Source organism: Sorex araneus, chromosome 1 (assembly GCF_027595985.1).
Source record: "Sorex araneus isolate mSorAra2 chromosome 1, mSorAra2.pri, whole genome shotgun sequence".
NCBI lineage: Eukaryota > Metazoa > Chordata > Mammalia > Eulipotyphla > Soricidae > Sorex > Sorex araneus.
Window position 1 is genome coordinate 195,931,995 of NC_073302.1, and position 25,441 is coordinate 195,957,435.

The 25,441-nt window shown below is 68.2% G+C and overlaps 2 protein-coding genes across 2 annotated transcripts in view; one reads left to right on the top strand and one right to left on the bottom strand.

Moving 5' to 3' along the window:
• The window catches only part of LOC101551980 (collagen alpha-2(V) chain), a 44,742-nt gene extending 33,856 nt beyond the window's left edge, over positions 1–10,886 (bottom strand). Inside the window, exons 1-4 of the mRNA XM_055126922.1 lie at positions 10,805–10,886; positions 10,615–10,703; positions 10,400–10,459; positions 10,253–10,304 (exon numbers count right to left, since the gene is read on the bottom strand). Coding sequence (XP_054982897.1) covers positions 10,253–10,304; positions 10,400–10,459; positions 10,615–10,703; positions 10,805–10,886 — 283 coding nt within the window. The remainder of the gene's footprint in view (positions 1–10,252; positions 10,305–10,399; positions 10,460–10,614; positions 10,704–10,804) is intronic.
• COL4A1 (collagen type IV alpha 1 chain) overlaps positions 10,812–25,441 on the top strand; it is a 59,402-nt gene continuing 44,772 nt past the window's right edge. Inside the window, exon 1 of the mRNA XM_055146137.1 lies at positions 10,812–10,950. Within this exon, the coding sequence (XP_055002112.1) occupies positions 10,885–10,950 (66 nt within the window). The 5' untranslated portion in view covers positions 10,812–10,884. The remainder of the gene's footprint in view (positions 10,951–25,441) is intronic.

Below are 25,441 nucleotides of genomic sequence, written 5' to 3' on the forward strand. Positions count from 1 at the left end.
CCCGGGAGTCCCGTCCGGGAGGCTCGCGGTCTCGTCAGGAGGACAAGGACAGCGGCCACACGCTGGGGTTTCCCGGCACGGGCGGGTGGGGGCCCCCGGGGCGGCCCCGTGCTGTGGGCGTGAGCAAGCGGCCGAGCTGGGAACAGGGTGTTGTACCCGGGGAGGCGGCACGGGAGGCCCAGGGAGCCCGGAGCCACGGCCACTCGGGCCTGCAGCCACGTGCACGGTCTCTACCCCCGGGCCTTTCCCTCCTCACGGCCAGCAAGCGGCCGTCTGCTCGCGTCACCCCGGGGGCTGGGCAGGCGGCCCTGGGTGACCCGGCCCCGTGGGGGCGCATGGCCGTGGGGGCGAGGGTGAGCAGGGCCTGCCCCCCTCTGGCTCTGCCCCTCAGCCCCCAGAGGAAGGGGGTGTTGGGGGATGAGGGGGACGTGTCCCACAGCAGGGCTGGGAACGGGCTCAGCCCCGCCCCGCCCGGTGCCTGATGCTCCCGGGGGTGCGGCTGGAACCCCACCACGAACCAGACATCGGGGGCCACAGACACAGCGGCTGGGCTGGGCGGAGACTGCGGCGAGCGGCCTCACCCTGGCCCCGCCTGCTGGCAGCCCCACCCCAGAGGGCCTGCGACCCCACAGGGGGTTTCTGGGTTTGCTCTTTCGTTTGGGGGCCACACCCGGCAGTGCTCAGGGTCGCTCCTGGCGGGCCACAGGGACCACGCGGGGTGCCGGGGACGGACCCTGGCTTGGTCGCGTGCAAGCCCAGTGCCCCCCGCTGGGCTACCCTCCCCCTCCCGGCCCCACCAAGGGGGGCTCCAGCTGCCCCTCCCTGGTCGGCTCCCAGGGGTGCGGAGCAGAGAGCAGAGCCCCCCCGCCCCCCCCCGCCACTAGGGTGGGCTGCCTTGGGGCGTCCCAGGGACGTGACAAGGCCCTGTGCTCTTGGGCGGTCATGCCCTGTCTGCCTCAGCTGCCGAGTCCCGCAGGCCTCGGGCGTGCCCACACCCAGACAAGAACCTTCCGGAACAGAACGGCTGCAGTTCCCCTCTAGGCCACGGGGGGCGCCTGCGGGGGCTCCGGGTGGGCCCCTCATTGTGGGGGCCGCAGGGTCACTATGGTGGGCTGCAGGGGGGACGCCTGGGCCCAGCTCTGGGCCCCGCGGGGAGGCGCCGGCCCACTCAGCCTCTGGCCTGCTCCAGGGCCTCTGGCCGGGCCCAGCACAGGGCCACCGAGACCGCGTCCAGCAGCCGTCCCCTGGCCTCAGTCCCACACTCCTCGTGGGACCCCATGCACTCAGCTCCGCCCCTCCAGCCCACCTGAGCCTTCCGCCGTGGGTGGACGCGGCACTGCGGGCCTGGCCGGGCTGCCCCCACACTGGCTCCGGGCCGGCCCGCAGGAGGCAGCACCTGCCTGGGTCCCCGCTGCCCGCAGGCTGCTTCCCCTGCGCCCCGAGGCCCCCTTGCTTCCCTGAGCCCCCCCCCCCCGCCCCGTTTCTCAGGGCCAGTGGCTCTTCTGAATGGCCCCTTTGTGGGGAGAGTGGGCGGCACCCGTGCCCTCCTGGAGGGCGGCTGTGCCCCAGACATAATCAGACAGTTTCCAGGAAAGAGGAAACGGTCCCCGTCCCCGTCTCTGCACGGCTGGTCCGCAAACCCTGCTCAGGGCGGGGGCCTGGAGTCCCGCCTGCCCGCGGGGAAGGGGCCACTCGGCCACACCTGCTGGCCTGCGCCCGCCCCGCGGGTGGTCTGGGGGGCCCCGGGGGGGGGGGCCGGAACCTGGGGCAGAGGCCTCGGCTCGGGGAGGGGGCTGCCATTGCGCCGGGCTCCCGGGAGGTCCGGGGGGACCCTGTCCTTTCTCAGGGGGCTGACGGGGGGGCTGTGGGGGCGAATCAGCGGGACCCAGGCCTGGTAGCTCCCGGGGGGCTCGAGGACACCGGCCCCCACCTCAGCCCCTGCGTCTCTGACCAGGACGGGGGGCCCTGGCCACGGGAAGGCTGGACCTGCCCACACGAGTCCCGCCAGCCTGGCTCAGAGCGAAGGTTCCAGCGAGTCTGGAGGTGGTTCAGGGGCTCGAGAACCTTCCAGAAGAGTAGGCGCCGGTCCCTCTCCGTGAAGGCTTTACGGGAGGAAAACGGACTGTCCCCGAGGGGGGGCTGGGGGCCGTGCTCCCAGGGGGCTGGGTGGCTGTGGGGGAGGGGCTCGCCGGCCGAGGGAGGTCAGCTGCGCCAGGAACGGCGGCGAGGCTCCTAATTGCTGTTTTGGAAACTTAATTGCTCCGGGCAGTGGTGGGGCGGGCGGCCCCGGGCGCAGCTGCGGGGCCATGTGCTCGGCCAGCACGGGCGGGCAGGGCGCAGCGGCGGGCGCGGGCCTGGGCGGGAGCGGGGCCACGTGCAGCCGCTTCTGCGGGCCCAGGGCCTGGTCCCCGTCCAGCAGACGCTTGGGCCTGTGCCCCCGGCCCGGCCCCTTCCAGCTGACCACCCGCTCACACACGTCCAGTCTCCCCACACCGACCCCTGGCTGGCTGCCACTCACGCTTCCCCGGTGCGGGGAGGGCAGGGCCGGGCGGCCGCGGCTCAGACGGGAGTGGGGAGGGGGACGACGCCCCGGGCTCTGGCACGGCCGCTTCTCTCAGGGGCCCTGCACGGGGCCAGGGCAGAGCCTGGGCGAGCGGGCTCCCAGCTGGGCAGCAGCCAGGCCGGGCAGGGGCCACCGAGGGGGAGGGGTGACAGCCCCGCAGGCACCCTGACCCCCGGGCTGCGAGACCCCAGGCTTCACCGAAGCAGCGGGTAGGGCCCTGGCAGGAGCTGCGCCCTTCTGGAATCTTCTGCCTTGACGGGTCTTAGCAAGCACCCTGGATGTGGGCAGCCAGAGTCCCAGAGCCCAGAGCCTCAGCAGGCGGAGCCCGTCACGGGGCACGGGAGCATATCAGTGACAGACCCCCAAAGTAGGATCATCTAATCTTGGACGAGGGAGCAAGAAAAGCCTTAACAGATGGTGCGGACTTTCCTTCGAGAAGAACAAAGAGCGGGTATCAGCTCCTGGTTATCAAGGCCGGCCCCTTTGTTATTGATAACCCTAACGGCAGGGCAGAGACTTTGTTACCATTACTGTAAGAGTCTCGGCTGGCAGACTGGGTGGGGGGCGCCACTCCCCCCAAAGCCTCGCACAATCGAGGGATTTTCGGCAAAGCCCAGGGTCAGGGGGCAGGAGCCAGGAATCTGGGTGTTCTCAGCGGCCAGGAATTCGCAGGAATGTAGGCATTCTGGGCCCAGGGGTGCAGGCTCCCAGCGCTGACTCAGGCCCTCAGACCCGCTGCGTCACGGGGGGCCTTATCGAACCCGCGCCGCCCCTCTGTGAGCCCGGCACGTAGGCCCGGGGACATTTCCATCCCTCTCCGGGCGGGCTCTGCCCCGCTGGGCTCGGGAACCCGGGACTCTGCTCAGCATTTCCAAAACAAGACTCTAAAAACCCTGAATCACGGCGTTTACCCCCAAGTGACCTAAGGCACAAAGTGACTCAACGAGAGAAATTAGATGACGGCTCGCTCCCGCCCGGCCTCTCGGAGGTGGCTGCGGGTTCGGGAGGTCCCACCTGCCCGCCTCAGGTCAGCGGGGAAGCCGAGTCCAGCCGCAGCCCCCGGCCGTGGGCGGCCCCCAGGGAAGGCAGAGCACTCAGCGCGGGCGGCAGGCTCTGCCCCCCCCACCCCTCACCCCTCCCACCGGCTCGGGCGCTGGGGAGTGTGAGGAGGAAGTGACGCGGCCCCAGCATCCCTCAGGACACCGAGCCCAGCTGCCCAGGCTCTGGCCACATCCCGGCCCTGTCCCTGGGTGATCGGGGGGGGGGGGCGCTGAAGGCCACGTCCCCCGGGGCACCCTCGGGAGATCCTGGGAACTGAACTCCCCGGGGTGAGCCGCTGCCCACGCCAGCCACGTCCAGCCCGACTCCAGAGCGCACGCAGGCCTCGAGTGCGGCTCCAGCCCGAGGCTCCCGGTGCTGAGACTTCCGGGACGGGCAGGGCCGGAGCTTCATCTGGAAGCAAGGACGGCCTGGACTCAGACCCCCGAGCAGGACCGGCGGAGTGGTCAGTGAGTGGGCACTTCGCACAGCCCAGTGGGACGGGCCCACGAGCAGCTGTGGGCGCCGGGGTGTGTCGAGCAGAGCCCGGGGTAACCTCTGACCTCTGCAGCTGGAGCGTGGCTGGTGGGTGCATTTGGACCCCAGACGTGTCCAGGACACCCAGGGCCCTGCTGCCCCGCAGGGAGGCGCTGGGCAACAAACAGGCCCCCTGGGAAGTTCTGGGTCCCTGAACAAGCCACAGTGACCGCTGGTGCCGCCGCCCAGGCCGCAGGGCTTGGGGAGTGTCCGAGGGGTGGGCGGCCGGGGGACCCTCTCACCCCACAGCCGTCGGAGAGGAGAAAGCCTGCGGCACCGGGGGGTGACGCCACACTCGGTACAACCCCGAGCCACGGCCAAGCGCACCGGGCCACGCGGGAACCTCACCTGAGCCACACCAGGGCCAGTCCCGGTCAGGCAGGAGCCGCTCCCCGCCACGCCCCCGCCACGCCCGGGCCAGCCCCCGTCACGTGGGAGGCACACGCGAGCCACACCGGGCCACGCGGGGACCTCCCCAGCCACGATCGTGCCATGAGACGTCACACATGGCACGATCTGCTGGTGGGGCCCTGGGAGGCCGCCAGGATTCCGTTTTTACTTCCAGAGATGCCCTCACTGCCACCCCGAAGCCCTTGGAGGAGCAGAGACTCCAGACGCATCTAGCGGGGTGTGGCACACGCTCGCCCCTTGCCCCAGCCAGGGAGCGCGGGCGGGCCGGGCGCAGGGGCTGCTGCAGCAAGTCTGACCCAGAAACAACGGTGGGCGGAGGGAAGGGAGGCGGGAGGGAGTCTCCCTGACATCCCTGAGGTCTCCGGAACCTCCCGCAGTTATTCCTCAGGGCAGAGCCAGGAACCCCTGAGTGTCGCGGGTGTGGTCCCAAACCCCAAAATAAAGTAAAATTAAAAAAAAATAACTAAAAAAAGCTCCACGAAGGAGGAAAGACTCTCTGGGTGACACGTGGAACCGTGTGACCGTGGTGCTGCAGGCCCCCCGCCCCCGGCTAGGGCTCACGGCTGTGCCCTGGTCTCGGCTCGCGCCCGCTGGTAGGACCTCAGACAGAAACCAGCCCTGCTCTTAGCTTCTTAAGGAAGGAATTTCTGGATTAAAAAAATATTCAAGAGTTAGCATGCCTAATCTGACTTCCTTCCCCCTCTGGGCTCAGGCGGGTCATTTATTGCTAGAACTTAAAATTCCAATCAGGTGAGAATCAGATAAGGCCGCTCTCCTGGCGGAGAACAAAGCGAGCCCAATCGAGGGCCAGCCGGCGGCGGGCCTGGAGCCCAGGCCCGCGGGAGGGGCCGCACACAGCCCAGGGTGGGCGCGCGGTCCTCGTGACCCTAGCGGATGAACCCAGTGTCCGCAGGCCTGGGGGTGCGTCTCGGGCTGTGGGGACTCACAGGATCCCGGGGGCCCGGCTGCACCCGTGCAGGAAGGTGGGGGTCAGGGGGGACCCCAGCTCAGGCCACGGGAAGACAGCGAGGGGTGCTGATCCCCCAAGGGCCCCGGCCGACCCCCACCTGCCCGCAGGAAGCCGGGACACGCTCCGTGGGAACACACGTGCCAACCACAGGGCAGGGGGAACCTCGGCAGGATGAAGCGGGCAAATGGGGGGCTGAGAACTGCAGCTGGTGTGACGAGCACGATATCGGGGGTGCAGGGCCCCGCCCCAAGGACAGCGGACAGGGCCATCTGGATCCAGAGCAGAGCGGGCAGGCGCCCACCCGCCCGCCCTGTGCTGGGGAAAGCTGAGTGGACGGCAGGGAAGGGGCAGACCCAGCACCGGCTCCTTGGACCACGCTTCTGTCCAGAGGGACCTTCCCCGGGGTCCCTCTTCAGAGCCGCCAGCAGACAGAGGTGTTTGCTCTTGGCGGCTTAGTGAGCACTGTGGCGGCGGTGACTTAATTAGAAACACACGCATTCCCCCGACCGCTGGTATGGCACGCAGGAGCGGATGTCCACACACACTGGCAAGAGATTGGGAGGTTTCAGACCATTCCTGGTTCAGTTCTTGTTTTGCAACGGGAAGGGGCGGCTGGCCCAGGAAACTGATGACTAAGGAGAAGGAAATCCTGTCTGAGCTTGGATTGTCTTGGGGGGAAGCGCGGAGCGGGGTGGGCAGCGGGAAGGAAGGTGGCTGCGGGGGGACGCACGCCCGAGTTGGCCCTCCTGCACCTTCGACTCTGTCGCGGTGAAGATTCTACCAAATAAGGGAGAAAGGGAAGGGGCGGCCTCTCCCGGGAACATTCCTGCTGGAACTTTCCCTCGGCCATCTGGTAGCACGCTGGCCGTAGGTGCGCGGGGGAGGGGTGGGGGGCTGGGGGCTCAGCGGGCGCTCTGCTCTCACCAGAAGGGCGCTTTCTCCCGAGCCTCCCGTGCTTCGTTTCTCCGTCTCCCCTGTGAGCTTGGGCCGGGGCGGCTAGCGCCCCTCTGTCTGCTCTGCCGGGCAGGTCCGCGTGCACGCACGGTGCCCACCGCACCCGTCTCTGTCCTGGGACTGTCCTCCACACCTCTCACCTGCACCCTCACCTATCGTGTCTGTACAGCCGCCGCCCTCGTTTTCTGTCCATGCCTGACCTCTTACCTGTACAACCCACCCATCCATCGTCCATCCACCCATTCACCCACTCGTCCATCTACCCACCCTCTCCATCCATCCACCGACCCACGTACGCATGCCTGCACGCACCCACCAACTCACTCGCCCATCCACGTGTCCATCCATCCAACCATGCATCCGTTTGTCCATCCAGCCATGCATCCATCCTTGCATGTGTCCATGCAGCTCCCCACCCGTCCGTCCGTCCTTCCTTCCTGTCTGTCTGAGGTCTGTCTACTCTCCTTCATCGGTCTCTGCATGCAGAGATCTGCCTCCCGTTCAGACACCATTCAGCACCTTGCCACGTGGAGCACGCACCCGTGTCCACGCTGACATGCATCTTACACGCCTGTGTGTGCATGACACCTTAGAAGCTTGGGGGTTTCTCGGCAGGCACGGAGCTGAGTCAAGAGCAAACATTTTTGTCTGGTGGCCCGAGTATGGTGGGATGGGCCTGGGACCCTGCACGCAGAGACTGAGGGGGGCTGAGGCCCGGGTGCCTGGGGCCGGGGGAGGGTGGGGGCTGAGGCCCGGGTGCAGGGCTCACGCCTGACCACAGTGGGAGTGCAGGTGTCCATGGGACGAGCCTCTCTCATGGCCGCCTGGAGCCAGTGGGCCCGGGTGGGGAGGCCAGTGGGCCCGGGTGGCGGGGGGCTGCCCAAAGAAGCCGCTGGCGCCCCCATAGACTGAGTTCTGCTGGAGGATTCCAGAAGCTTCCTCTCTCACGGCCAAAGAGCCCCTGCACGCGCTTCCCACCACACCCGCTGCCCTCGTAGGGGGCCCGAGGGGTGGGGGCGTCTCTGCTTCCAGCCTCTGCTCTGCCCCCAGCACTGACCCCTCCAGAGACACTGGCCTGTGGGGACCGTGGGGACGCCCCACCTCCACTGTCACCGCAGACACAAGGCCAGACCCAGCCCCCGAAACCTCCCGGGGGCGAGCGGGGTCCCGCACCTCTCGCGCCCACCTCTCCACCTGGGAGGAGGACCTCGGGGGCCTGGGCTTCGTCCTGGGCCCCCCCGTCAGGCACGGCGGGGGGCAGGGTCCTTCCCATGCCCTCGGCCCCGACCTGGTGCCACAGGGCCGGCGGGACTGAGGCCTGGGAGCACCCTGACGGGGTCGGGGTCCCAGGGCCCTTGGCTGATCTAAGGGCTTCAGTCCTGAGAGTGGACGCGGTGCTCAGGAGGCTCCCGCTGAGTCACCAGTGACCCCCGTCCCCGCCAGCTGGTGGCCTGCACATTTGATCTCGGGGACTGCCTTTGTTCTCCGGAATGTTCTTCCTCCCAGAGCCGCGCAGGCCTGGCCTGCCCTTAGATCTCCAAGGCCACTGCCTGCTCTGGAGATGAGTCACAGGCCCCGGCCGCAGTGACCACTTTCCACTTTCAAGTCTGCAGGAAGGCGGGAGCAGGAGGCCTGGACCCTTCCCTGGCGGGGTCCAGCCGCGGACCCGCCTCTTGAGCCACACAGAACTGGGCGCAGAGGCCCCCCATATCCGTTCACACCGCCAACCCCCTCCTTCCCAAGGGGCGCCGCCTGGCCTGCTGCTAACGTCCAGCGACAGCACGGCTGGTCACCCTAATGCCCAGCATGGTTTATTGACGGACCCACAGAGCCGGTGCCCCTCAGGCCCAACCCCCGAGACTGCTGCCCCCTGCCCCCCCGCACCCCCAGCCCCAACTCTAGGCCCCTCTGGGAGGGGGCGCCCCAGGACTGGGTGGGGTCGGGCCGGCTCTGAGCCAGGGTCCAGCCCAGGGGAGGCCTGGGGCTGCACGTGTCCCTCTGACAGGCCCCGCCGTGCAGCAGGTGGGCAGGGGCCCTAGCGAGGCTGTGCGGGGCCAGCCACACCCATGCCCCCTCTTGGCCAGCCCACCTCTGCCCGCTGGGCCCCCGAGCCCACGGCAGGGAGCCAGCGCCCCAGCCCAGCCCAGGGTGCCGCTGTGGAAGGACCCGGGTCAGCCCGGAAGAAGCAGCCCTGGCAGCACCATTGCCCCAGAGCCAGCGGGCGTCAGCTGGGCCCGAGGGCTTGGCGGGGACGAGGACAGGCGGGAGACAGGCAGACTCAGAGCCTGGGGAAGGCCTGCGGTCAGCACCCCAGTCCTGGGCGGCGAGCAGACGGGGGTGCTCGCACTTCTGAGGGACGAGTGTCTTGGAAGGTGTGTGACCCACCCACGTATGGGCTTGGCGCGGGCACACTCAGTCTCTGACTGGACTGGGAAACCAGGCGTGGGGCTCCGGCCCACAGACCACTCGGGACCGAGACCACGAACCACAAGGGACTGAAACCACGAACCACAAGGGACTGAAACCACGAACCACAAGGGACTGAACCATGAACCACGGGAACAGACCATGGGAACTGAGACCACAGGCCACGGGGGACTAAGATCATGAACCAGGGGGGCCGAGACCAGAGACCATGGTCACTGAGACCACACACCACGGGAGACTGTGATCACGGACCACGGGTGACGGGGACCACAGCCCATTGGACTATGTCTCCTGGCTGGTGCGTCATCTTTTGTGGGACCCCGGTCAGTGTCGGACAAGACTTGTTCTCTGTGGGACGGGACCCTCTGGAATCGCGAGAGCAGGACACGGACGAGGGAGACGCCCGTCCAGGCTTAGCCCTGCTCTACTCCCTGGGCACCGCCCACCCCGCACGCCAGTCCCACCCACGTTTCCGTCCTAGACCCCTCAGAGCCCCAGGCTAGCTCAGAGGGTGACTCCCCGCCCTCCGCTTCGGACAGACCCAGGTGACTCGAGCGCCTGGGGGTCTGGGCAAACCTCCCGGTGCCCCCTGGCTCCCGGCTGCCCGGAGCGGAAGGCAGAGCTGGGAGCCCCTTTCCAGGCTCTGCCTTGGCCGACTCCTGCCCAAAGGCCGTCCACTCCCACAGGAAAACAACAGAAGTCAAGTCCCTGCCGACACAGGCTTCCGGTCACCCTCCCTCTGTGCCCTCTGCCTGGCAGGGCACCCCACACCCAGCACCCAGGTTGGGCTCACGGGGCAGGACCAGGGGGGGTTGTGCACGTCCTCACCTGCGGGGACCCGCCCGGAACCGCATTCCACTCCGGGGGTCTCGGGGTGCTGCCCGGGGCAGGGCTGGCCCGAGCGCCCCAGCCATCCACGGTGTGGCCCACACAAGTGCTGGCGGGGGTCTCCTCAGGGCCCAGTGCCCAGCCCCACGCACCCACCCCAGCCTCTCAGGCCAAAGCCCCAGGAAACTGTCCCGGACAGCACCTGGACAGGCACCTGGACACCTGGCTGCCCCCCGAGGCCCGCCCGGCTGGCGGCTTGGCGGGGCTCCAGCTCAGGAACCCTCGCCTCGAGCAATGTTTGGCATCGCGGCTGCCCTGGCGGGACAGCGCAGGCCGGGCAGCTGAGGGCCACACCGGGTGGGGGTGGGGCGGGCAGCTCCCGGGGCGCAGGCTCTCTCCGAGCAGCCCCAGCTCAGGTGCCCGGCCAGGGCCTCCTGCGGGCGATTCCGCCCCTGCCACCCGCCCGGAGCCTCTCGGGGACGCGCGAAGGAGCCCGCACGGGCCGGCGAGGGAGGAGCACTCACCGCCAGGACGCTCGGGGCCAGCAGTCCCACGGTCACGGCCAGCAGCAGCCACCTAGACGGGAGAGGGGGAAGCGCGGGTGAGCGGGACCCACTGGGCGCCCCCCCCTCCCCCAGCTCCCCGGGGCGGCGGGCCGGGACTGTGCTCACCTCGGCGGGCCCGTCCGGGCCGGGGCTCCGCGGCGCATGGTTCCCGGGACGCGGCTCTCCCTGCGGGCCAGGACAAAGCGGCTGAGCCCGGCGCGCCCCGCTCGGCCCGGGCGTCCCCCGTGGAGACGCGCCGGGGCCGGGGCGCGCCGGAGGACCCGTCCCGCGCCGCGCCCGCCCGCCCGCGCCCCGCGCCCGCGCCCTCGGGGCGCCCTCACCTCCGGGTGGGCAGCGGGGGCGCGTCCTGGGCGCGGGGCGCGGCGCGGAGCCGGGCGGCCACTGTGCGGGCCCGCGCGCTCCCGCCGCTCTTAGCCTGGGCCGGGCCCACCCCCCGGACGCCGCCCGCCCGCCCGCGCGCGCGAGGGGAGGGGGCAGCGCCAACAAATTGGCGAGCTCGGCCCGCCGCGCTCGAGTCGCCGCCGCTCCCCGCCGCGCCCCGGACGGCGCGAGCCCCCGCGCCCGCCGCCGCCCGCCCGCCCTGCCCGGCCATGGGGCCCCGCGCCGGCGTGTGGCTGCTGCTGCCCGCGCTCCTGCTGGCCCGCGCCGCCGCCAAGGTGAGTCCCGGCCCCTTTGTCCCGCGCCCGGCCAGGTGCGCCCCGGACCCCGCGCGCCGCGCGCCCCGGCCCGGCTCTTTGTTGTGGGCCGGCCGGGGCCGGCGGGGGGACTCGGGGGACCCCCGGGGCGGGGGCGCGCGGGCCCGGGGGCCTCTCGGCCGGCCGGCCGGGCGCCTTCACCTGCCCCCCGTGCCCGGCGCGGCCCCGGCCCCCACCCGCGAGCCGCCCCGCGCGCGCGGCCCCAGGCCCCCCGGACCCCGCCTGGGCGCAGCGGCGCCGGGGCCTCTGCCTGGACGCAGCCGCGTTCCGCTTTCCCACGACTGCCCCGGGCCAAACGCTCCCGCGCCCAAGTGGACTCTGGAGAGGCGCTCGGGAGAGCTGCCGCCCTGGCGGCGGCCGGCCCGTGGGGAACGGCCCTGCCCCGCGCACAAGTGGAACCACATTTCTGTTCGAGGGGACCAAAATGAAACCGCGCCGCATTGTTCTGTGGACAAACTGTTTTCCTAGTTTTCATTTCCTCTGGCTCTGCGCTGCCGGAAAGAGGACGGAGCTGGGACGCTGGGACAGCGCCCGGCCCGGCCGCGCCTGACCCGTCCAGCTCTGCGGCCCCCTTGCTCCGGGCAGCCCCGCCAAGAGCTCAAGCTGCCCGTGGGCCGGGGGCTGCGCCAGACCTGGGGCGCCCCCCCGCGCCCCCACCCTGGCTACCCACCACCCTCTGTCCAGAATGATTCTGCCCCGGCCTCCCCCTCCTCCCCCCCAGGGCCTCGGTCACTTCTCCCCAGGGCATTTGGTCACTTCTCCCCAGGGCGAATGCCGGCGCCCCTTCCACTTCGTGGGGGTATGAATGATTAACTCTTGCAGGGCAGAATGAACTGGCCGTCCACTCATGTCTGAGGCAGCCGGGTTGGCCCTGCCTGCTCCCACGACTAATGATTACACTGGCCACTGGGCTCAGACGCTCTCCGCGCTCCCGAGACTGGCCGAGCACCTCGCTATTTAAACACTCGTCGGCAGCGAGGACAAACTACTTCCAAGGGGACGCTTCAGACTCTATTTAGGGCCGAGATGTTGACCAAAACAGCTAACGCTTCCAAGGAGGCATTGCCAGGGCCCTGGGCGGGCTCGGAACCTCTCCGAACCCGCGTTTCCCAGTGATGCTCTCAGCAGCGGAGCGGAGAGCGCCCTGAGAGTGGCTCTTCCCAGGCGGGCCCTCCCGGCCAGCCACCGCTGCCCACTGGGTCCGAGTCGCCTTCCCGTCCTTCCTCCGAAAGCCCAAGTTCTTCCCGCAGCCTGCTCAGCTCGGCTCGGCCCTGTGCCGGGGCGGGGGAATTGGTTTAGCAGAGCCAGGCAGGCAGCTGCACCCGCCGGCCGACGCTGTTTTTCCAGGGCATCCTGACTTATGGTGTCCAAGGAAATCCGTGGAAAAGAATAACTGGCCAATGGTCCAGTGTTCCCTCCCCAGCTTTTTCGCCTCCCTCCCTCCCTCCCTCCCCAGTGGGCTGTGAGGGACGTGGAGAAGTTGCAGTCCCCTCAGCACTGCTCCAAGGGAAGTACGGTCCCGTCTCTCACGCAGCCTGGCCCAGGCCTCCCTGGAATTTGGGGGTCGATCCCCCTAGCCCGCCTGCTGTGAATTGTGGGAATGCATTTCTGGGTGGTTTCGCAGCGGCTGGTGGGGGGGGCCTGGCGCAGCCGCGGCTGGGGGGTCCCGCTGACTGTCTGGGCCTCAGAGCAGCCTGTCCCTAGCCGGCCACTCCCCGTAGGGGCCGTGTCTGTCAGTCCTGCCCAGGGCTGAGTGAATGAATGGACGAGCGGACGGATGGACGGCTTCCCCCTGCCCTCCGCCAGCCTCTGGGTCTCTCTCTGCTGTCCCCGGGGTCCCGAGTGCCCGCTCGCCCTGGGTGGGGCAGCGGGGGTGCCGTGGGTCTCCCTGCGCCGCGGGCGTGTCCTCGCACTGAGGGCCCTCTCGGCTCCGTGAGGGACACGGCCCCCCCCCTGCTCTCAGCGTGACTGCAGAGCTGGCCCAACCCGAGGGCTCCGGGAGGGGCCTCCTCCTGGGGGTTTGCTCTGATGGCCGCAGCGGACAGCGTGGCCTGGGGGCGGCTGCCCTGTCCCCAGGCGTCCTCCGCCCCACCTTCCTGTCCTGCACCCGGAGCACTGTCTTGTCTGCGTCCCGTGTCACATGCCCGTCCCGTCCCGTCAGAGCCGCCGTATTGCTGGGGGTGCATCTGGGTGGGGGGGGGAGTGGGGCGGGGAGGGGTGCGGCCGGGCACCCAGGAGGGCTGTTTGCGGGGCGAGCCACCCTTTGGAGGGCACATGGCCCCTGCCACTCAAGGTCCCTCGAGGACCTTGCAGAGACCCAGCATTTAGGCACACCCTGACCTCCCACCCCAGGTCCCGGCTGTCTCTGCCTCGGTGGCTGCCCTTCTCTCTGGGAGCAGGGGGAAACTGAGGCGCAGGCCAGGAGACGCGCCTAGCTTGCTGGCGCCCCCTGGCAGCAGTGCCCGGCCCCCCCCGCCCCCCCGGACTGACCCCAGGAATGCAAGAACCCAGTTAGGCATTAACGGGACCAGCAGCTCACAGCTTGGAACGGCCAAGGCTGGTGAGCAGAGCACCTCGGTTCTGAGCGGAAGGGTCAGGGCTGGGGCGACCCCCTCAGCTGCTGGCCGCCAGCCCCCGCCCCGCCGCTGTTGGTGGCTCAGGGTTTCACACGGTGGGGGGGGAGCCGGGAAATGCCTGGCTGGGCCCTGGGGGGCTCGGGGGAGTCTCCGCCCTTGTGGCCAACAGACAGAGGGATTAAGCTCGTTAGAGCGTCTCCCCGCAGGTTGGTTGGTATTCTGGGCCGGGGGGGTGGGGTAGGAACGAGCAACAATAGAAACCCTAAAATAATCCCTCGGAGCACCGCTCTTCCTGCCATTATTCGCGGCCACCGAGAAATGTCCACGGGGAACAATGCGAGGACATATTCCTGCCACTCTCCGGCGCGGGGGGGGGGGGGCAGGGGGGCCCTGCCCTCACTGTGGCCTGCTGCCCACACTGGACGTGTCGGCCGGTCGTGAGCGCCCGGCCTGTGGCCTTGCAGCCGGGCCTGGGGGAGGGGCCCCCGGGCGCCCTCCAGACCAGACTTGGTGCTGCCACACTGCGCGCAGCCCGGCCTGCGAGCCTCCGTGTCCACGCTCCCTCCCGGCCCCGGCGCCTAGTGCCGGCTGTCCTTCGCAGCGGGGGTCCAGCCCTTGGAGTTCTCCGGGCAGAGCTCGCCGCACCCACCCCGGAGGCCCCTCACACATGGGCAGCCCCTCGCTGCCACACCCCGGCCCCCCCCCGAGTGTTGCATGGGGCTGTAGGTGGTTTTGGGTGAAGGGGCAGCAGCCTGACCTCTGGGGTCAGTGCAGACCCCGAATCCCTCCTCCCTCCCGTCCTCCGTCAGGCACTGGCCATCTTTTTATTTATTTATTTATTTATTTATTTATCTATTGCTTTTTGGGCTATGCCCAGCAGTGCTCTTGGCTCAGTGCTCAGGGATCGTTCCTGGTGGTGCTGGGGGGACCATCTGGGTCCCATGCCAGGCAGACACCCTCCCGCTGTCCCCTGGCTCGGGTGAGGCCCTAGGTTCTGTGCCCAGGTGTGGCCTGGTGAGACGGCCCCTGCCTCGTGTCTCGGGGGGCCCGGGTGTGTCTGCGTCCAGGCCCGGCCGGCAGGGCACAGGGGCGCTTTGGGTTCTCTTGGTCCGCGCCCAGCCACGGTCGCTGGGTTTGTAGGGACGTGAGTTTCCTTCTGCAGGAGCTGACCGGCGTGTCCCCGCAGCCCAGCTGCCCCGTGTCGGGCCGTGAGGGGTGACCTGGCCCTGCAGGGTCCCCGGCGCCCCCCGTCCCGGCCCTGCTGGCCTCATGGTCACTGCTCTCGGGTTGCCACCCTGTGCCACCCAGAGCTCAGCCTTCCCGCCCGTCCTGCCCCGGGGCAGAGTCCGGGGGCCCCGTGGTCCCTCAGAGCCCCGTGCCCCAGCCCCTTGAGGGAGATAATCGTGCTGTCTGCGGCTCAGAGAGGACATGGGGGGATGGTGTGGCCACCCTGGCCACTGCCCACCATTGTTCAGGTGATTCCACAAAGCCAGGTCCATTGTCCAGGTGGCCCACAAGGCCAGGCCATTGTCCAGGTGATTTCACAAAGCCAGGTCCATTGTCCAGGTGATTCCACAAGGCTGTGTCCATTGTCCAGGTGATTCCACAAAGCCAGGCCATTGTCCAGGTGGCCCACAAGGCTGTGTCCATTGTCCAGGTGATTCCACAAGGCCAGGCCATTGTCCAGGTGATTCCACAAGGCCAGGCCATTGTCCAGGTGATTCCACAAGGTCGTGTCCATTGTCCAGGTGGGTCCACAAGGCCGTGTCCATTGTGCTCTGGCAGTCGTGGAATGCCAGGACCTTCCCTTGCCTTAGATGTCACACTGGGTGTGGCCGGGTTGACGGTCCCGTGTGAGGAGGCTGACGTGGCGTGTGAGCACGGCAGGGTCTGGGGAGCTGTGGGGAGGACAGAGGTGTCCCTCCGGGTTTAGAGCCGGGCCCGTGATCCCCAGACTAAACACGGCTGGGAAGCGTACACAGAGCCGGACCTTTCTGTAAATAGTTTGTTCCGTGCCTGATCACCCCGGCACGGCCCTGCTCAGCTCGAATCCGCGCCCTGGAGAAATGTGCGCCCGCAGGGTTGCCCAGTGCCCGTGTGTGCCCGAGCCGGGGGTCTGCGGGCTGGACCCTCCGGGCTCTGCTGCAGGTCTGCAGTGGCGTCTCAGCGGAGAAGCCTCCACGTGGCAGGGCCGCTTCCCGCTGCTTGGGTCACAGCAGAGGACAGGGCAGCGGGAAGCCACGGTCTCGGGCCGCCTGGCCCGACCCTCCCGGCTTGGCCGTCCGCTGTGCCGTGTCCAGCCCCTGCCGGGGGACGCGTCGGCAGTGGCTCCTGACCGTGTCCTCCTGACACGGCCCTCGGGCAGGCCTTCCCCTTGTCTCGGTGGAGGAGGTGGCCGGCGCGTCTCTTCCCGGCTGCCGCGGCCCTCGGCACCTGAGGGTGCCCGTTGCTCTGCTCATCTGAGAGGCGTCAGAGTGGCCCCCCGCCCCCCGAGTGGGCCCAGTACCCTCCCGGTCCCCAGCCTTGACACACCTCTTGTGGCCGGCCCCGGAGCTCCATTTCCAGGTGTGTTTAGGGACTGTCCAAGGCCCGGCCACTCTGCTGGGCCGGGCCCCCGCCCATCCTGAGTCGGGGTTCAGGTGACCGTCCACCCCCTCCCCACTGTGTGCTCATGTCGTTGCTCCATCCGGCTTCCTGCAGGGAACAGTGTCCCCCATGGGGGTCGGGACTCGGTTTCCCTGTATCCCCGGGAAGCCTCCACTTTCGTGGGTGCAGAGCTGAGAGAGTGGCCGCCCGGCCGGGCACCTCCAGGGAGGCGGCTCTGGGCTCAGACTCTTCCCAGGACGCAGCCCGGCTCTTCCCCGTCTCTGTGCCTGCTGGCCCGTGAGCAGGAGGGCGGGGCCCCGCCTGGGAGCAGGGTGGGCTCAGTGATGCAGGTCACCCACCCACCCCACAGCGGGCCCCACGCAGGCCCAGAACCGTGTCCCCCTGGGGGACCCCAGTGCCGGTCTGGGGCCATGAGCTGCTTGGGTACAGGATGGGGACCCCGCAGCCCCGGGGTGCTGGTCTGGTGCTCGGGCCAGGACCATCCCGCCCCTTCCCTGCCGTGCCCTGCTGTGTGGGGGTGGCCGGGGGCCCCCGGGGAGGCTGTTGTCCCGGGAAGCAGCTGTGCCGGGCGGCTGGCTCCTCTCCGCGTCCCAGGGGCTTGGTCCTGCTGCACCCGGGCGGGGCCCCGGCCCCACACAGGACTGGCCAGGGCTGGCCGGGACCCCAGCGCCAAGCCCCGCCCCCAGCAGCACCCCACCCTGCCCGCCTCGGCCACTTGGCCCCGCGCGAGGATTTTCTGTTTTGGATTTTGATTACGGCCAAAGCCATTTCCGGAGATTAAAGACCATTCGGGGTTAGTGGTTTAAAATAACTCCAATTTTTTGGTCAGGAAATGACTTATAAAACTGACACGGAGTTGCCAGCGCAGGAAAATGGGTCATGGATGGGAAAAAATACCCTGAAATCTGGGTAGTGAGTCTCTGGCTCTGGGCTCAGCCCCTGACGCTGGTCCAGAATCAATAATGTTGTGATAAGACGGGGCACCGTGGCAGCGTGCCCGCGGGCCCTGCTCTCACCACGCTCCCCTGTAAACACGGAACGCACACGCCCCGTCTCCCGGTGACTCGGCAAATAGCTGTCAGATGTCTTCACAATAAATAGACTCTGTTTTCCCAGATACTTGAAAATAATAAGACTGTATTTCTTAGCTCTGGAATTCAGGCTTCTAAGGCTTAAAAAGTTGGACGATTCATCATTTTTATTATTTCTGTTGACCTACAGATATTTTATCTTCTTTCATGGGGTTATCATCTGCTAATACATGATAGAAATACATGTTTTTGATTCTTCTCGAGTGGATAATTCATTTGAGACATACATGACTTTGGGGTGTTATTTTAGGCTAGGAGCCAAGTTTGTAGCTCATGGCCCATTTTTTTCCTGACCTCAGGGAAAATAAAACCCGTGAGGCCAGGCGCTCAGTGAAAGTACCTGGCACAGGAGAGTGGCTGATAACAGGGTTGGCCTCTGGCGGCCCAGGTCTGCTCAGTCGGAGGCTCACCCTGGAGTCGGAGGCTCACCCTGGCTCGGAAACTGTGCCAGAGGTCCCTGGCTCGCACCGGGCATTTGCACGGACGCTCGAGGCAGGAATGACTCTCGGAGCCCGTGTCTTTGCGCCACCAAGGCAGCTTCCAGCCCGCCCCCCGGCATTGGCTGTGGACGTCTGACCGTAGAGCCAGGGAAGAAGCTACAAACTCGGGGCGACTGGGAGCAGTTGCCCATAGCGCTCAAAAACAGGCCAGCTTCAGGAAGGGGCTCCGGTCTACACGTTGTCACATGGAGCAGTCATGGATTGGATGCTTAAGGGCTTCTCATGAGCATACAGGCATGTGGCATACGTGTACACTCACGTGTATGTGCAGAGTACAAGTACATGATATGCTGAGGTAGTTAAGGTCATCTATCCACACCTCTTGGGCATAGCTCCTGTATTGACCGTATCTGTGTATGCACCTCTATACTGTTAGGATCTGTGCCTGCACCCCTGTAATGCGGGATCTGTGCCTGCACCCCTGTAATGCGGGATCTGTGCCTGCACCCCTGTAGTGGGCAGGATTTGTGCCTGCACCCCTGTAATGCGGGATCTGTGCCTGCACCCCTGTAGTGGGCAGGATCTGTGCCTGCACCCCTGTAGTGGGCAGGATCTATGCCTGCACCCCTGTAGTGGGCAGGATCTGTGCCTGCACCCCTGTGATGGACAGGATCTGTGCCTGCACCCCTGTAGTGGGCAGGATCTATGCCTGCACCCCTGTAGTGGGCAGGATCTGTGCCTGCACCCCTGTGATGGGCAGGATCTGTGCCTGCACCCCTGTAGTGGGCAGGATCTGTGCCTGCACCCCTGTAATGCAGGATCTGTGCCTGCACCTCTGTAGTGGGCAGGATCTGTGCCTGCACCCCTGTGATGCGGGAGCTGTGCCTGCACCCCTGTAGTGGGCAGGATCTGTGCCTGCACCCCTGTGATGCGGGATCTGTGCCTGCACCCCTGTGATGCGGGAGCTGTGCCTGCACCCCTGTAGTGGGCAGCATCTGCCCACCTACTGTGTGCCTGGCCCTCTGGCTGTGCGGCATTAGAGCAGAGGAGCCAGGCCAGCCTTGGCTTCCCTGCGGGGTTCCCGGGGATGACCCCTGCCCCCGGTACGAGTCCAGCTCTGCCCCGTGCACCGAGACAGGCCCTGGGCAGCTTTGGGGAAGCGCCTTGCACTGTCGTGGGGCGCTGACCCGCGGGGCGCGGGCAGGGCCCTGTTTTCCCTTACAGAATGGGGAATCTGCAGACGGCCCCTGCGGAGGGAGCGGGCACCCGGGACTGTCCCCGCTGCCCAGGGCTCGAGCGCCGCGGGCGTGGGGACACAGGCCTGGCTGGGCCCGGCGTCCTGCGTGGACACAGCAGTCGGGGGCAGGCGTGCACCCGGGCTGAGGAGGGGGATGGGGCGGGTCGGCAGCCCCTCCCCGCTGTGAGAGTGGCCCTCGCGCGTGGGAGCCGAGTGCCCCCCAGCCGGTTCCGGTTGGTTCTGTGCTCGGCAGAGTCCAGCCTGCCCCCAAGGGCCCGAGTTCCCACTTCCTGGGGCAGGTCCGTCGGGTGGGGAGCGCTGGGGAGTGCCCCGAGGTGGCCCTGGCCGGGGCCCTGGGGGAACCAGCTCCTCACTGTGGACAGGCCAGCGCACAGCGGGGGTCTGCGTTCCGGCCCCCTCTTCCAGGGCTCAGGCCTCCTCTGGCCCTGCTCGTCCCTGGGGCGGGGGTCCCCGTGGTCCCCGGGCCTGCCCGGCCAAGCCTGGGTCTTTGCAGAAGGCTGGACACCAGTCTCCTGGCCAGAGGACACAGTGACCTCCAGGACGGCCCCCAGTCGCAGCCCCTGCGGCCCAACCATGGGCACGCGTGTCTTGCTGGGGAGGCCGCTGGAGGGCGGCAGGGACGTGAGCCCTGGGCGGTGCTCACTGGCCAGGCCGCCCCACCTCCCTGTGCCCCTGGGAACAGCTCAGGGTGGGGTGGTCGGAGCCTTGAGCGGGATGGGCGGAGCTCCAGGTGGGCAGGCGGGGCCCAGTGGGGTGGGCGGGGCCACGTATGGGGCGGGGCCTCGGTAGGGTAGGTGGGGCTTCAGCAGGTAGGCGGGGCCATGGGGCGGAACTTCAGGTGGGGCAAAGGTAGCACATGGGGGCTGAGGGTGTCAGTCCCCGCGGTGCGCCCCTCTGGGAGTGTTGGTGGGCGTCTCCTGGTGCCACCGCAGAGCAGCAGCTGTCACTGCTGCGTCCCGAGGGGCTGTCTTTGCAGGGTAGTTGTCACCGACCCCCCAGTTCTGCCAGGGGCGGGCAGGGGCCAGTCAGACGGGGTGAAGGAGGAAGGTGCCCGCCCCGCCTGGACCAGCCTCAGCGCCGAAGGGGCGGCCCTGGGGCAGCCTAAGGCCAAGTGCAGCCTGACAGTGGGTTCCGCAGTGAGCCGCGCGTGGGTCCGCGCGAGTCCCGCGTGGGGAGCGGGCGCCGTGGGGGCGGCCGGAGTGAGGAGTGGACTCCCGTGGACAGGGTGCTGGACGGTGCCCGTGCAGGAGCGAGGTGGGGCCTCGCCGGCGGCCCCTCTGTGCCTGGTCAGCTGGTTTCCAAGCCGCGTCCGCCCCTGGCACCGTCGGGCGTGGCTGGCGTCTGCTGGGGTTGGGAATTGGAGGGTGACCCTGGAGAGTTCCCTGCAGATGGCCACAGCTGGCCGCCCCTTCCCCGCCCCGGGGCCTGGGCTCAGCCCCTGGGAACTGAGCCAGGAGTTTCTAGGAAAACGGGAAAGGCGTTCTAGGGGTGCACGGGCGCTCCGGGGGTGTCGAGGGAGCCCCGCGGGAGGGGGAGGGGGCACCTCCCTCGCCGTGGGGGCTCCCGCAGCCGCGCCGTTGGTGGCGGGAGGAGCTCAGGCCACCTGGCGGCTGTGTGGAGGGTCCGCAGGGCGGGGGGCACGGGGGGAGGAGGCTGGACGGGGCCCAGAGCAGCCGTGGCGGCCAGGCCTGGGCTACCTTTTAAGGCAAACTGGACGCACGCGGCGTCCTGAGCTCAGGGCTGAGTCACAGTAGCACGCGCGGCCGGGGCAGCCGCTGACGCTTCCTGACGGGCCCCGGGGCCCCGGCTCCAGGCCCCTGTGGGGGTCTCAGCTTGTGATGGGCACACAGGGGATGTGAAGGAGGGAGTGTCTGAGAGTGCCCTGGGGGCACAGCAAAGCCTGGGGTCTGTGGTGGCCGGCCCTGGCTCTGGCGCGTGGTGTTGGCAGGGGCTGGCGAGGGGGTCCTTGCCGAGCGGGCCCGTCGCAGTCCTGTCCACGCTGCCCTGGCGTGGGCCGGCCGTCAGCCGGAGCTTGTGGCAGAGCCCTCGGTGCCCGCACCGGCCGGCTGTCGGGTGGGTGGCCCGGGTGAGGACGGCCCGTCAGCACCTCCGCCCGCTGCCCCGCCCCGGCCCGGGCTCCCAAGGCCACTCCTGAATTTTCTGGAATCTTGTGCTGCTTCCAGACTCTCGAGTGCGTGTGTGGAGTGAGGCGGGATTCCGGCAGACGCTGGGGCGGGGGGAGGGGCAGGTGTGGGGGCACAGAGCCCCGCGGACCCCTGGGAGGCCCCGCCCCTTGCCACCCTCGCGGGGGCCAGCACAGGGAGACCCGCGGCCCGTCTGCCGCCACCGTCCGGCTCCCAGGGGCTGTCCTGCTAGCCCGGCCCGGGGCGTGGTGACCGGCCTGCAGTGGGCCGGGCCGTGTCACCTCCCATCTCTGGCAACGGCACCCCAGGCCGTGCGACCCCCAGGGCATGTGCCCACACCCCTTCTCGGCAGGCGCTGACCGTGCGTCCTGGTCACCCCCGAGGGGTGCGAATGCTCCAAGAGCAGCAGCTGTCTGAGGCCTCGGGGTGTCCTCCTGGACGGAATCCCCGTGTCCCACGCTAGGAATCCCCGTGTTCCCTGTTACCATGTTAGGAGTCCCTGTGTTCCAGGTTAGGAATCACCACATTCCATGTTAGAAACCCCCCGTGTTCCATGTTAGGAATCTCGTGTTCCATGTTAGGAATCCCCATGTTCCATGTTAGAAACCCCCATGTTCCATGTTAGGGATCCCCGTGTTCCATGTTAGGGATCCCCGTGTTCCATATTAGAAACCCCCCGTGTTCCATGTTAGGGATCCTCGTTGTTCCATTTTAGAAAACCCCCATGTTCCATGTTAGGAATCCCCATGTTCCATGTTAGAAATCCCTCATGTTCCATGTTAGGAATCCCCGTGTTTCATGTTAGGAATTCCCATGTTCCATGTTAGAAAACCCCGTGTTCCATGTTAGAGATCCCCGTGTTCCATGTTAGGGATCCCCGTGTTCCATGTTAGAAACCCCCCATGTTCCATGTTAGGAATCCCCATGTTCTGTGTTAGGGATTCCGTGTTCCATGTTAGGCATCCTCGTTGTTCCATGTTAGAAACCCCCTTGTTCCATGTTAGGGATCCCGTGTTCCATGTTAGGGATCCTCGTTGTTTCATGTTAGAAACCCCCCATGTTCCATGTTAGGGATCCCGTGTTCCTTCCATGTTCAGGAGTCCCTTCCGTGTGCGCATCCCCTGCCCTTTCCGTGTGGGAGTTCCCGTGTTCCTTTCGTGTGGGGGTCCCGTGTCCCTTCCTGCTGGCGGCTGGGCTGGCGTTCCCGCTCGTCCCTGCGTTCCCGCTCGTCCCTGTGTTCCCACTCCGGGCCGGGGGAGGGGCCGCAGCTGTGGAGGGCTGGTTCCCGCCCCGCGCTGTCATCCCCCGGGTCAGGCCTCGCAGCTGCTGTCCCGTGAGAAGGGCCGGGAGGCGCCGAGGCCGCGTGGGCAGGGGGCGTCCTGCCGTGTGAGAACCTGGCCGGGCTGTTTACTGGAGACCTTGGGGCTCCGGCCAAGGGGCTGTGGCGGCAGCCGGGGGGCCCTGGGGGGAGGGGGACATGCTTCAGGAGAGGAGTGCAGTGAGACGGGCGGGGCAGCTCCTGCCCTTCCTGCCTCATGTTTCTGCGGCGGGAGCGGCCTCAGGCTGCGAGGCTGTGGGTTCGGGACCGGGCTCAGGTGTGCAGGCGGAGGCTCCCGCCAAGCCTGAGGTTGGCACGGATGCCCCGGCTCAGACTCTGCCCGTGGGTGCTGGTTGGCATCCATCGTGCGTGGGGGGGCGGGTGTCCCTCCATCTGCAGGGGTGTGAGGCGAGGGCGGGTGTCCCTCCGCCTGCAGGGGTGTGAGGTGAGGGTGGGTGTCCATCCTCCTGCAGGGGTGTGAGGCGAGGGCGGGTGTCCATCCTTCTGCAGGGGTGTGAGGGAGGGCGGGTGTCCCTCCATCTGCAGGGGTGTGAGGGAAGGCGGGTGTCCCTCCGCCTGCAGGGGTGTGAGGGAGGGGCGGGTGTCCCTCCGCCTGCAGGGGTGTGAGGGAGGGGCGGGTGTCCCTCCGCCTGCAGGGGTGTGAGGCGAGGGCGGGTGTCCCTCCTCCTGCAGGGGTGTGAGGCAGGGGCGGGTGTCCCTCCGCCTGCAGGGGTGTGAGGGAAGGCGGGTGTCCCTCCGCCTGCAGGGGTGTGAGGGAGGGCGGGTGTCCCTCCGCCTGCAGGGGTGTGAGGCAGGGCGGGTGTCCCTCCGCCGGCAGGGGTGAGGCGAGGGCTGGCTCTGTGAGTGTCGGGCCGTGAGGACTCGGGTCCCCGTGTGACCGGGGACCGTTTGCGGCATGTTTGCGCCACACAGCAGAGCTTGTTCCCGCCGGGCACAGAGGTGGCTTTGTGGCCGCCTGAGAACGGGGCGTTTGGAATGTGCCTTCCGCCCGGGGCCGGGGCTCCCCCGAGGGTCCCGCCTCCGACCTCGGCCTGCTGCCCCGCCGTCACCCAGCCCTCGGGGCGCCGGCCCCCGCCCGGCTCGGACTGGGCCCCGGGGGAGCAGCAGCCCCTGGCCCGGGGTTGGCGGCAGGGCCGAGGCGCGAGGGCACTGCCCGCCGCCTGGCTGTCCCGGGCAGCGGAGTGGACTCTCGGGCGGTTGAGGAGAGGGTGTCCAGTGTCCAAGCAGCAGCAACAGCCCCGCTGACCCAGAGCCCGCCCCTGCCCACGGCCCTGCGGCCTGGGTGTGGGCTCGTCCCCGGGTTCCGCCACGGCCTCTGCTTTTCCCGGCTGAGGCCGCGAGTCCGCCTTCGATGTGGGGTCCCTTTGTTCGGGGTTGTGTGTTTCTCCCTCTGGTTGGGGCCACCCCCGGCCGTGCTCGGGGCTGACTCGCGGCCTGCGCTGGGGGTCCCCCCTGACGGGGCCTGGGGAGCCCGTGGGGGGCCGGGGTTGAGCCACGCGCCCTCCCTGCCGTGCCGTCGCTCTGGGCCCTCACTTGTGACAGCTTGACAGGGAACAAAGGGATGGGAGGGCCTGGGGCAGCTGAAGCCCCCGGCCGAGAGGGTGTCAGAAGGGCTCGGGGGAGTGGTCGGGAGAACATGCGTGGCCTGAGCCAGGAGGAGGACGGTGAGGCCAGCCAGGCCCGGAGATGCCGCGGCGATTAGGGAAAGCGAAAACACATGGACATTGAGAAATCTCGAGAACACGACGCTGGCGGCCGGCGGGAGCTCCCCTGACTCAGCACGCGAGACCGAGGCCCGTGGCAGAGCAGGGCAGGGCTGGCCTCGGGCTGGGGGCCGAGGGTCTCGGGGGGCCTTGGTGAGGCCGCGGCGGCGGGGGGAGAGTGACGGGGGAGAAAACTCAGCCAGTTCCCCCGACACTGCGGGGCTGTTCCTGCGTCAGCAGCCGGCGGGGCGGGCTGCCCCCCGAGCCCGGGCCCATGCAGGGGCTCAGAGGGCCGAGCTCTGGGTCCCCGTGTCCCCGCGAGGGGGGCCGGGCTCGGAGCCACGGCAGACATGTTCCTTGGACAGTTCCGCAGAGCTGCCCACGCTGCTGACCCGTCCCTCTTCTAGCGGGGCCTGCACGTGCGTGTCCATGGGGTCTGTGGGCACCACGCGGGCAGCCCTTCCTCTCTCCGAGGGCTGCGAGGGACGGGAGGAGGCACCCGGCTGTCTGGCTCACAAGTTTAAAAAAAAAATTATTATTATTATTTTTTGCTTTTCGGGTCACACCCGGCGATGCACAGGGGTCACTCCTGGCTCTGCACTCAGGAATTACTCCTGGCAGTGCTCGGGGGACCCTATGGGATGCTGGGAATCGAACCCGGGTCGGCCGTGTGCAAGGCAAATGCCCTCCCCGCTGTGCTATCGCTCCAGCCCCCAAAATTAAAATTTTCTTTTTCAGATTTTGTTGTATTGAATCGCTGTGAGATAGACCCTTGCAGAGCTGGGCATGACGGGCTCCGGGCACATGCTGTTCCAGCACCCGTCCCCTCGCAGGGCACATTCCCTGCACCCGAGTCCCCGGGGCCCTCCCCACCCGCACCCCTGCCCGCAGGGCCTCCTCTCCTCTCTCTTCCCTTGGGCGCTGTCCCGCCACCTGCGCGTGCTGAGGCCGTGCTGACGCCATGTGTGGGGCCATGCTGGGGCTGTGTGTGGGGCTATGCGTGGGCCATGCGTGACCCGTGCGTGGGGCTGTGCGGGCTCGCGCCCCAGCCTTGCCCGTCTGCCCCGACGGCCGGCAGTGCTGGGGGAGGACCCGCGCAGTATCTGGGTCAGTGACGAAGCAGCCGTGCAGATGTGCCCCGGGCTCGGCGGGCTGGGCCGGCCCCGCGCAGGGCTGGGCCGCGCCGAGGGCTTCTCATGTGGTTCTGTTGTGGAAACGGGAAAGCAGGACGCGCGCCAGATTCCGCAATCCACCCCCAGTAAAAATGTTCTACATCTACTCGGGACATTTCAGG